The following is a 12,622-nucleotide window of genomic DNA, read 5'->3' as shown; positions in this document are numbered from 1 at the left end:
TGTGTCCATGACACAGCGCTGATAGCTACACTGTGACGAGCAGTACACCTGTGTGTCCATGACACAGCACTGATAGCTACACTGTGACGAGCAGTACACCTGTGTGTCCATGACACAGCACTGATAGCTACACTGTGACGAGCAGTACACCTGTGTGTCCATGACACAGCGCTGATAGCTACACTGTGACGAGCAGTACACCTGTGTGTCCAAGACAAGGCGCTGATAGCTACACTGTGACGAGCAGTACACCTGTGTGTCCAAGACACAGCGCTGATAGCTACACTGTGACGAGCAGTACACCTGTGTGTCCAAGACAAGGCGCTGATAGCTACACTGTGACGAGCAGCACACCTGTGTGTCCATGACACAGCGCTGATAGCTACACTGTGACGAGCAGTACACCTGTGTGTCCAAGACAAGGCGCTGATAGCTACAATGTGACGAGCAGTACACCTGTGTGTCCATGACACAGCGCTGATAGCTACAATGTGACGAGCAGTACACCTGTGTGTCCATGACACAGCGCTGATAGCTACACTGTGACGAGCAGTACACCTGTGTGTCCATGACACAGCACTGATAGCTACACTGTGACGAGCAGTACACCTGTGTGTCCATGACACAGCACTGATAGCTACACTGTGACGAGCAGTACACCTGTGTGTCCATGACACAGCGCTGATAGCTACACTGTGACGAGCAGTACACCTGTGTGTCCAAGACAAGGCGCTGATAGCTACACTGTGACGAGCAGTACACCTGTGTGTCCAAGACACAGCGCTGATAGCTACACTGTGACGAGCAGTACACCTGTGTGTCCAAGACAAGGCGCTGATAGCTACACTGTGACGAGCAGCACACCTGTGTGTCCATGACACAGCGCTGATAGCTACACTGTGACGAGCAGTACACCTGTGTGTCCAAGACAAGGCGCTGATAGCTACAATGTGACGAGCAGTACACCTGTGTGTCCATGACACAGCGCTGATAGCTACAATGTGACGAGCAGTACACCTGTGTGTCCATGACACAGCGCTGATAGCTACACTGTGACGAGCAGTACACCTGTGTGTCCATGACACAGCACTGATAGCTACACTGTGACGAGCAGTACACCTGTGTGTCCATGACACAGCACTGATAGCTACACTGTGACGAGCAGTACACCTGTGTGTCCATGACACAGCGCTGATAGCTACACTGTGACGAGCAGTACACCTGTGTGTCCAAGACAAGGCGCTGATAGCTACACTGTGACGAGCAGTACACCTGTGTGTCCAAGACACAGCGCTGATAGCTACACTGTGACGAGCAGTACACCTGTGTGTCCAAGACAAGGCGCTGATAGCTACACTGTGACGAGCAGCACACCTGTGTGTCCATGACACAGCGCTGATAGCTACACTGTGACGAGCAGTACACCTGTGTGTCCAAGACAAGGCGCTGATAGCTACACTGTGACGAGCAGTACACCTGTGTGTCCATGACACAGCGCTGATAGCTACACTGTGACGAGCAGTACACCTGTGTGTCCATGACACAGCGCTGATAGCTACACTGTGACGAGCAGTACACCTGTGTGTCCAAGACAAGGCGCTGATAGCTACACTGTGACGAGCAGTACACCTGTGTGTCCAAGACACAGCGCTGATAGCTACACTGTGACGAGCAGTACACCTGTGTGTCCATGACACAGCGCTGATAGCTACACTGTGACGAGCAGTACACCTGTGTGTCCAAGACACAGCGCTGATAGCTACACTGTGACGAGCAGTACACCTGTGTGTCCAAGACACAGCGCTGATAGCTACACTGTGATGAGCAGTACACCTGTGTGTCCATGACACAGCGCTGATAGCTACAATGTGACGAGCAGTACACCTGTGTGTCCAAGACACAGCTCTGATAGCTACACTGTGACGAGCAGTACACCTGTGTGTCCATGACAGCGCTGATAGCTACAATGTGACGAGCAGTACACCTGTGTGTCCAAGACACAGCGCTGATAGCTACACTGTGACGAGCAGTACACCTGTGTGTCCATGACACAGCGCTGATAGCTACACTGTGACGAGCAGTACACCTGTGTGTCCAAGACACAGCACTGATAGCTACACTGTGACGAGCAGTACACCTGTGTGTCCATGACACAGTGCTGATAGCTACACTGTGACGAGCAGTACACCTGTGTGTCCATGACACAGCGCTGATAGCTACAATGTGACGAGCAGTACACCTGTGTGTCCAAGACACAGCGCTGATAGCTACACTGTGACGAGCAGTACACCTGTGTGTCCATGACACAGCGCTGACAGCTACAATGTGACGAGCAGTACACCTGTGTGTCCAAGACACAGCGCTGAACGCTACACTGTGACGAACCATACACCTGTGTGTCCAAGACACAGCGCTGATAACCAGGACTGCCATCAGGGCATTACTGCCCTTACTGCTGTATGGGGCCTGGTGAGCAGCAGTACAGAGGGGGGCCACAGGTCCGGGGCCCGCTCTTGTGCTTCTGGTCACTGGGCCCCATTGTACAGTAAAAGTACTGTGCGCTGCGGCGCACACGTTGGTGCTGGGGTCCGGGAGCTTTCTCAAAGCTGTGCACAGCTGTCTAACCTTGACAGCTGCACAGCACCTGCTCCCTCCGTCTTCTCTGTTCTTTCAGTCAGGTAACGGCGTGCACGCATGCACCAACATGTACCGGACGCTAGAAGCAGAGCTGCGCCTGCAGGGGATCGTCAGGGCGGTAAGTATGAAAAATGTTATTTTTTTTCTAAAAGATAAATGGGTGAAGGGAGGAGGAGGGGGACTGCAAATGATGAAGTTGAGGGGGTAAAGGGGACTGCACATGATGAAGTGGGGGGAAGGGGGATTGCAAATAATGAAGTGGGGGGGTGAGGGGGACTGCACATGATGAAGTGGGGGTGAGGGTGACTGCACATGATGAAGTGGGGTTGAGGGGGACTGCACATGATAAAGTGAGGGGGAGTGAGACTGCACATGATGAAGTGAGGGTGAGAGGGACTGCATATGATGAAGTGAGGGGGACTGCACATGAAGTGGAGGGGTGAGGGGGACTGCACATGATGAAGTGGGGGGTGGTGAAGGGGACTGCACATGAAGAAGTGGTCATGTCAGGGACTGCACATGATGAAGTGGGGGGTGGGGGGACTGCACATGATGAAGTCCGGGGGAGGGTGACTGCACATGAAGTGGGGGGAGTGCGGCTGCACATGATGAAATGGGGAGGAGGGGGACTGCACATGATGAAGTGTGTGGGGGAGGGGGGGTTCACATGATGAAGTGTGTCAATGGGGGGAAGTGGGCCTGCAAATGATGAACTGTGAGGGAGGGGGACTGCACATGATGAAGTGTGAAATCATATAATAGAAAGACACCAAGAAAAACCAAGTAGTAAAAAATACAAAACTTTATTAAAGACAGCAAAGTATTATCATGTATAATACTATAAATATGAAATCAATAGGGTGGTGACAAGGGTAAGCCAAAAAAGGTGGAACCACGGCTAAAGATCAGGCAAACCAATAGGCATATAAATAGTGAATCATTTTGCTCAGAAAGTGCAAGTGCATATGTGCCATAAAGATATACCCTATCGTAAAGGCTGGAGAAACAGTGTATCCAGACCGGGGCACAAATGTCTCAGAAGGTTGTCTACCAAAATCAAAGACATGAAGTACTGAGCAAAGAGAAAGTAAAAATAGTGCTAAGAAAAACCTAAGAGGTTCCCTAAGGGGTAGCACCACGGATCCCCAGGTAACCTCTTAGGTTTTTCACTATGTTTACTTTCTCTTTGCTTGGTACTTCATGTCTTTGATTTTGGTAGACAACCTTCTGAGACATTTGTGCCCCGGTCTGGATACACTGTTTCTCCAGCCTTTACGATAGGGTATATCTTTATGGCACATATGCACTTGCACTTTCTGAGCAAAATGATTCACTATTTATATGCCTATTGGTTTGCCTGATCTTTATCCGTGGTTCCACCTTTTTTGGCTTACCTTTGTCACATGCCTATTGATTTCATATTTATGGTTTTATATATGATAATACTTTGCTGTCTTTTAATAAAGTTTTGTATTTTTTATTACTTGTTTTTTCTTGGTGTCTTTCTATTATATGATTTCTTTAATTTGGGCACTGTATTTACTTTACCCTATGTGCACCTTTTATTGATCTTTTTGATCTGTTTTTCTCTTGGGTGCTGGCCTTGTTATAGGTTACATGATGAAGTGTGTCTGAGGGGGGCTGCAAATGATGAAGTAAAGAGGACTGCAAATTAAAGTGGGGGTGAGGGGGACTGCAAATAATAAATTGACTGTGAGGGACGGGGAACAGCAATTGAATTGAAGATGGGGGATTGGGAGAGCAAATGACGAATTGAAGGTGGGAGTGCGGAGAGCAAATAATGATGAATTTTAAGGGTGTGGGAGTAAATGATGTATTGAATGTGGGGGAGAGCAGTTGATTATGAATAAAGGGTGGGATAGAAAGACATGACAAGTAATTGGTGCGGAGGGGGCATGTAACTATAATGAATCGGGGTTAGGGTTAGAGCGAGAGGTACATAGCGGAGGGTATTGAGGATGCAGTGACTGGTAATGAATTTGGGGAGAGTACAGCGGCTAATTCATTTATATATTAAATGGGGAAGTGGCTATTTATAGTTAGTGAGGGCACAGTGTCAGATTATAATTTATATTTGGAATGATGAGTTGCATAATAAACAATTATATATTAATTGTGGGTGCACATCTGTATTCAGATGTGTAGTGCAGAAGAAAGGGAAAAAGTTGGGAATGTGCTCTGGAAGCGGGGCTCTACGTAACTATGTGCTATTTTATACAGAGACAATGGTGGTCTGCGCTGCATGAAAAAGAAAAGCAAAGCTGAAGGATTTTAGCTAGAGACGTCACTGGTGAGTCAGAGTGTTACCTGTACACTGACACTATACACTGACACTATATACAGAGCTCCTGTGTATAATTTTACTGGTGATCACTGTATTACCCTTATACTGTATAGTATATAGAGATCTCTTGTGTATAATGTCAGTGGTCATCACTGTATTACCTGTACACTATATAGAGAGCTCCTGTGTATGTCACTGGTGATCACTGTATTACCTGTATACTGACACTATATACAGATCTCCTGTGTATAGTGTATAATGTCACTGGAGATCACTGTATTGCCTGTACACTGACACTATACACAGAACTCCTGTGTATAATGTCACTGGATATTATCACTATATTATCTGTAAACTATATAGAGAGCACCTGTGTATAATGTCACTGGTGATCACTGTATTACCTGTACATATATACTATATACAGAGGTCCTGTGTATAATGTCACTGCTAATCACTGTATTACCTGTACATATATCCTATATACAGAGCTCCCGTGTATAATGTCACTAGTGATCACAGTATTACCTGTACACTGATACTATATACAGAGCTCCTGTGTATAATGTCAATGGTGATCACTGTATTACCTGTAAATATATATTATATAATGTACAGAGCTCCTGTGTATAATGTCACTGATCACTGTATTACCTGTACATATATACTATATACAGAGCTCCTGTGTATAATGTCAATGGTGATCACTGTATTACCCGTACATATATACTATATACAGAGGTCCTGTGTATAATGTCACTAGTAATCACTGTATTACCTGTACACTGACACTATATACAGAGCTCCTGTGTATGTCACTGGTGATCACTCTATTGCCTGTACACTGTACACTATATACAGAGCTCCTGTGTATAATGTCACCAGTGATCACTATATTACCTGTACACTGACACTATATAGAGAGCTACCATTTATAAAGTCACTGTGATCACTGTATTACCTGTACACTGACACTACAAGCTCTGGCAAAAATTAAGAGACCACCACATCAAAACCCTGTCATGGTCAGCCTATTCTCCAGACCTGAACCCCATTGAAAACCTCTGTAATGTAATCAAGAGGATGATGGATAGTCACAAGCCATCAAATAAAGAACTGCTTAAATTTTTGAGCCAGAAGCAGTCTGAAAGATTGGTGGCAAGCATGCCAAGATGCATGAAAACTGTTTTTAAAAATCATGGTTATTCCACAAAATATTGATTTCAGAACTCTTCCTGAGTTAAAACATTAGTATTGATGTTTCTAAATGATTATGAACTTGTTTTCTTTATTATTTGAGGTTTGAAAGCACTGTTTTGTTTTGGTTTTTTTGTTTGTTTGTTTTTTTTAAATTTTGACCATTTTTCTTTGTCAGAAATAAAATACAAAATGTATTGCTTGGAAATTTGGAAACATGTTGTCAGAAGTTTATAGACTATAAGAACCATTTACATTTTGCTCAAAAATATACCTATAAAGAGAAAAATCAGACAGACTGAACATTTGTAAGTTGTCTCTTAATTTTTGCCAGAGCTGTATATACAGAGCTCTTGTGTATAATGTCACTGGTGATCACTGTATTATCTGTACACTGTACACTACATACAGAGCTCCTGTGTATAATGTCACTGGTGATCACTGTATTACCTGCACATTATACACTATATACAGAGCTCTTGTGTGTGTAATGTCATTGATGAACTCTATTACTTGTAGACTGACAGTAAATACAGAGCTCCTGTGTCTAATGGCACTTAGTATTGTGTTTTTTTTAATTAATGATCAGTATTGTAGTATTCAGTCACTATGGGGTGGTAATATGTGATCTGGTCATGGTCTGGGGGTATTTGTTCCTTGTATGTGGTATTATTTGATTACTATGTGGTGGTAATGTGGTCTGGTCATGGTGTGGCAGTATTTGTCCCTTGTATGTACTATTATTCGGTCACTATGTGGTGGTAATATGCAGTCTGGTCATGGTGTGGTGGTATTTGTTCCTTGTATGTGGTATAAATTGGTCACTATGTGATTGTAATACTGTATGTGATCTGGTCATAGTGTGGTGGTATTTACCCCTTGTATGTGGTAGTATTCGGTCACTATGTGGTGGTAATATGTGCTCTGGTCATGGTGTGGTGGCATTTCTTCCTTGTATGTGGTATTATTGATCATTTAAAAAAATGTATGTGACTCATTCCCTTAAAGAAAGATACATAAAAATATACCTATAAAAAGTATTGGATATTTTAGGAAATATTTAATAGGTTAAAGTAGAGTAGGGCCCGGGCAAAAGAGTCTATGCTGTCGTAGTGGCGGCTTAAAAATTCTTTTGACCAGAGCAAAAGCTGCTGGTTATGAATGTGATCTGGTGTTTGATGGGAACTGTTAATAACTGATTGGTGAGAACATGGTGGAGAAGTTGAGTTTTTCCAAGATTGGTCGGTAGGACTGTGGAAGGTTTGAAGTGTGGAGGGGGAGCTGGGGTGAAGCCTGGGCGGAGTCTCAAGGGGGGCTGAAAATTTTACCAGTATCAGGCCCCGAATTCCTAGTGGCAGCCCTGCTGATAACTATTCTGTGATGAGCCGTACACCTGTGTGTTCAGAACACAGCGCTGATAGCTACACTGTGACGATACATACCTGTGTGTCAAAGGCACAGCTCTAATAACTACACTATGATGAGCCGTACACCTGTGTGTCCAAGACACAGCATTGATAACTACTCTGTGATGAGACATACCTGTTTGTCCAAGACACAGCTCTAATAACTACACTGTGACAAGCCATACACCTGTGTGTTGAAGACACAGCGCTGATAGCTACACTGTGACAAGCTGTACACCCATGTGTCCAATGTGTCCAAGACACAGCCCTGAAAGCTAAACTGTGCCAAGACGTACCTGCACTGATAACTACAATGTGATGAGCTTTACACCTGTGTGTCCAAGATACAGCCCTGATTGCTACACAGTGACGAGCCATACACCCCTGTGTCCAAGACACAGCGCTGATAACTACACTGTGATGAGTCATACACCTGTGTGTCCAAGATGCAGCACTGATAACTACACTGTGACGACCCGTACACGTGTCCAAGACACAACACTGATAACTATACTGTGACGAGCAGTACACCTGTGGGTATAAGACACAGCGCCGATATCTACACTGTGACGACCCGTACACGTGTCCAAGACACAGCACTGATAACTACACTGTGACGACCCGTACACGTGTCCAAGACACAGCTCTGATAACTACACTGTGACGACCCGTACACGTGTCCAAGACACAACACTGATAACTACACTGTGACGACCCATACACATGTCCAAGACACAGCACTGATAACTACACTGTGACGACCCGTACACGTGTCCAAGACACAGCACTGATAACTACACTGTGACGACCCGTACACGTGTCCAAGACACAGCACTGATAACTACACTGTGACGACCCGTACACGTGTCCAAGACACAGCACTGATAACTACACTGTGACGACCCGTACACGTGTCCAAGACACAGCACTGATAACTACACTGTGACGAGCAGTACACCTGTGTGTATAAGACACAGCGCCGATATCTACACTGTGACGAGCCGTACACCTGTTTGTCCAAGACAGAGCACTGCTAACTACAATGTGACAAGCCATACACCTGTGCGTTCAAGACACTGCGCTAACTAAACTGTGACGAGCCATACATATATAACCAAGACATTTTTGGCAAATTTGTTTCATTTTTTTTTTTTTGGTTCTGGATTTGTATAATGTAAGTGACGGTGCACATGGTCTTAGTTTTAGGCTGAAATGGTGTCTCGGATCCCTTACACTGCGTCATTCTCCACTCAGTGCAGACACTGTGCGCCAGGAATGTCTCACCAGTCATCCACTCTGTGCAGTGGTGCCCACCCAGCTGTTGGATCTCTAGCAGCAGGGGGTCCTGACTTCCGCCCTGTGCATCTCCCACTGTGAGTAGGATATGTAATGACTTGATGGTTCGCTCGCGCTGTGCACACTCATCCATTGCCGATGGTTCAGACATCCTTGTCAGTCCCATAGACATCGAATGGTGTCCCATGACGATTGCACGACCATCGCTCCATTAACATGATTTAATAGCAGAGGGATGAGGACCCCATTTCTGGTGTTCAGTGGGGACCCAACAGTGAGACCCCCTCTGTTCATAAACACGTTGCAGATTCTGCTGTGGAATTTTCCGTGCAGATTTTGCTAAATCCGCAGGTAAAATGACCTGCGTTTTACCTGCAGATTTAGTGCAGTTTTTCCCTGCAGTTTTACACCTGCGGATTTCTATAATGGAGCAGGTGTAAAACTGCTGCAGAATTGCACAAAAGAAGTGACATGCTGCAGTTTTAAATCAGCGCATAAAAATCCACAGCATGTGCACTGCGTTTTTTGTTTTACATAGCCTTAAATGGTACTGTACATCACTTGCAGTTCTGCTGCAGTTCCGCAGGGCCAAATCCGCTGCAGAACTGCAGCAGAATCTGCACCGTGTGCACATACCTAAAAGTGTAAAAGACGGTGGATCAATGAAGACAAATGAGCAGAAAAAATTTCCCAAGATTTGAGTTAATTTTGGACAGATCTCAAGTGACGTTATTTTTTTGGGTGTACTTCACCCCTGCGATGTGATTCGTTGGTAAGCAGAGGCCTGACGCTCTCACGCCCCTGTTTGCTACCAATAAGTTATGACCACCCGAAGTGACTCATCTATGTATCGCGGATGGGGATTTTTGCTGCATTTCTCCAGCTTTGCTATTTTTTGGGGCCATCCAAGACCCTATTAAAACCAGAAAATATTAGAGGCAGCAAAGTGCAGTGCAAAGAAATGACGCCTACCTTTCCCTGCCGCCCTCCGTGATCGCTATGTGATCTCCCATATTGCCGGTGGGTGGTCTTCCAGACACCTCAGATATTGGCTGCTCGGCTTATATCGCTACTGCACTATTATAAGCTGCCAAAATTAGCACTTCATGGTTTGGAAAGTTGCTGTAATTCTATTTCACCCTTCTTACTGGGAACACTGGTGAACAATATACTCATTACTATCAATCTGAGGTCTTCATTCAGCGTTTCCAGGATCATGAGCTGCACATTCATATATATTGACATAGGGAAACTTTAGAAGACCATCCCTTAGGGTGTAAAGGAGACCACATCGGTTGTCACCAATCATTTTCCAGATGCACAGAACCATAGAGGTGGAAGTCCTGCCTGCTGGGTGCCCATTTACCTCAATTTACCAAAAACTGATTTTAAAGTTACATGCTGAAATCTGCAGTTCCCCCACTAGTCTTCTCCATAATGAAACACTTACCAGATATTGTCTCTTGGTAGCCCTTGGTGAAGAACTGCATGGCGGTTGCTGCCCTCCATGGGGTTTTGAGTAGTCCTTGCCTTCCAGGGTCTTCTCCAAGTGACCTCAGGATGGTACTGTAGGCGGCTGCCAGGGAAGGAAGGTTTATTTCATTGTCCTCCTCGCTGCGAGTTCTTTCTTCTCTCCAGCTTTCCAAGGGTGGGGTGCTCACCTCCGACCTGTCCCGATCTACCCGACTCATTGCCATGGAAGACTCTTTCTTATCTTCTTGTAGAAATCCATTGCAGTTGATGGGTTTCTTCTCCGGTAAAGACCTTGACTTGACTGGATCCATGTCCAGGGCGAACCAAGATGGAAGAAGAATCTCTGTTGTTCTAAGAAGACTTCCTGCAAGTGTCAACTTTAGGAAAGATCAGAAAGTTGTTAACCAGACGGGAACCAGCAAGGAATTGGATGAGATAGCCGCTTGCTCAGTGCCAAAGCAGGTCTGTTATCAAATTCCTCAACAAGAAAACCCTACAATATAAGATGTGGGACGCGTCACGTGCAATCTACTAGTCAGAAAACCTTACCCTGATCTGACATCTCAGGCACGGATCTGGAGTTGAGCTTTGGATGTTGAGTGCTGTGAGGCAGAAGCGGGAATGGGCAGCGAGTCAATGGGAGCGTGAAGACCTCAGAAGTCGAGATATGCTCACTCAGGCAAGCGCTTTGGGGCTTCTAGTCCAACGTCAGCGTTCCAGGTCTCCGACTCTAGTAGCCAATTGACTTCCAAGTCTTGAGATGCAGAATAGACGGGTGGCCTCGTGCTACTCTTGGGTAGACTGTGGTGCACACGTGGTTGGCACAGAAGGCTCGGAGGTCCCGGGCACACGCACTCTGGGCACTATTGCACAAGTCACTGAGCTTTGCTCTCCTCTCACATCTCGGCAGGTTGCAGCTCCTTTATGTGGCTTACTGGACAGCCCATTCTTTCACACAACCCTTTATTGGCTGCTGCTGGCTGTGCGTCACTGACATCTTGTAAGAGGATCAGGGAGGAGAATGAGGAGGGAGCTGCATGATGGGGGAGATAGTGCCCGAAGCACAGGAAACAATGATGGACAGAGGAGATGTGGGGTGGTGGTGCTACCCAGATTTGTCCCTTTAAATAGGACAAGCAGCGAGTTCTGAAAGTTCAGGGATATTCCATGGTGTCCCATCCTGGGAAATCTCGAGGTAGCAAGACTGCAATTTCCCCTTAATGCGGCTCATCGGAGGTTGACGGATTATCAGGATTTAACTGCTGTTTGATACAGTGAACTTCACACTACTACTAATTAAAGGGGTTGTCCACATTTTGGGAACATGTTTTATTTCTTCTTAATGGAAGATATTTGGGACTAAAAATATTTTTTGCAATTGTATATTATTAAAAACTTTGCACCATTTTGGCTTTTACAGGCTCTTTGTTACCTGCCACATTCTACTTTCATGTTTTCAGTCAGTCTGAGAAGAGCTTGGAATAAGCCAGATAAGAATGACAAAACTCTCCCTCCAGAATGAGTTCACTGAAGGATTCTCAGATAACTCGTTCCGCAGCCGGCAATAAACACTGCAAAACTGAAACTGAAAAGGGCAGACAGTGCAAACATTTGTGATGAAACCCAATTGCAATAAACTGATTTACATGAATACATCTACTTACGGTAAGTAAAAGAAAAATAAAGTCCCCAAAGGTTGACTTCCTTCTTCAGCAAATACTTGTTATTCTCTGCATAACATTTCGTTATACTTTTTTTTTTTTTATTAAGCTCAAGATCTCTGATTGCTGTCATAGAATGTGAACATTCATGGATTATTTCCAGAAGATAATATGATGGACATTATGGTAAGGAGTTCTGCTCTCAGGACTAAAAAATGAAAGTTCCTCTTGTGTGACAGCAAGCAGAGATCTTGATCATGCATCTTTTAGTTGCAATTTTTATTCTGATTTACAAGTTGCATCTTTTTTTAAATAAGACTCAAAATCCAGCAACATAAATGGTGGTTTGGATGAATTTAACCCCGTCACAAAATGGGTTTTTCCATTTTTGCATTTCCGTTTTTTGCTCCCCTTCTTCCCATAGCCATAACTTTTTTATTTTTCCATCAATATGGCCATGTGAGGGCTTATTTTTTGCAGGAAGAGTTGGACTTTTGAACTTCACTATTGATTATATCATAGATTGTACTGGAAAACAGGAAAAAAAATCAAAGTGTGGTGAAATTGCAAAAAAAAAAAAAGTGCAATTCGAAAATTGTTTTATTTTATTTTAATTTTTTTACCATGTTCACTAAATGCTAAAACAG

The 12,622-nt window shown here is 44.7% G+C and overlaps 1 protein-coding gene across 1 annotated transcript in view; it reads right to left on the bottom strand.

Annotated features, from left to right (window-relative positions):
- GCH1 (GTP cyclohydrolase 1) overlaps positions 1-11,239 on the bottom strand; it is a 48,157-nt gene extending 36,918 nt beyond the window's left edge. The window contains exons 1-2 of the mRNA XM_073577935.1: positions 10,864-11,239; positions 10,292-10,691 (exon numbers count right to left, since the gene is read on the bottom strand). Coding sequence (XP_073434036.1) covers positions 10,292-10,625 — 334 coding nt within the window. The 5' untranslated portion in view covers positions 10,626-10,691; positions 10,864-11,239. The remainder of the gene's footprint in view (positions 1-10,291; positions 10,692-10,863) is intronic.
- Between the last annotated feature and the right edge of the window lie 1,383 nt (positions 11,240-12,622).

The sequence above is a fragment of the Dendrobates tinctorius genome, unplaced genomic scaffold, assembly GCF_039654945.1.
Source record: "Dendrobates tinctorius isolate UK_male_01 unplaced genomic scaffold, ASM3965494v1 ptg000058l, whole genome shotgun sequence".
In the NCBI taxonomy this organism is placed as follows: Eukaryota; Metazoa; Chordata; class Amphibia; order Anura; family Dendrobatidae; genus Dendrobates; species Dendrobates tinctorius.
Note: the sequence above shows the minus strand (reverse complement) of the source record. Positions and strands in the feature narration are given on the sequence as shown.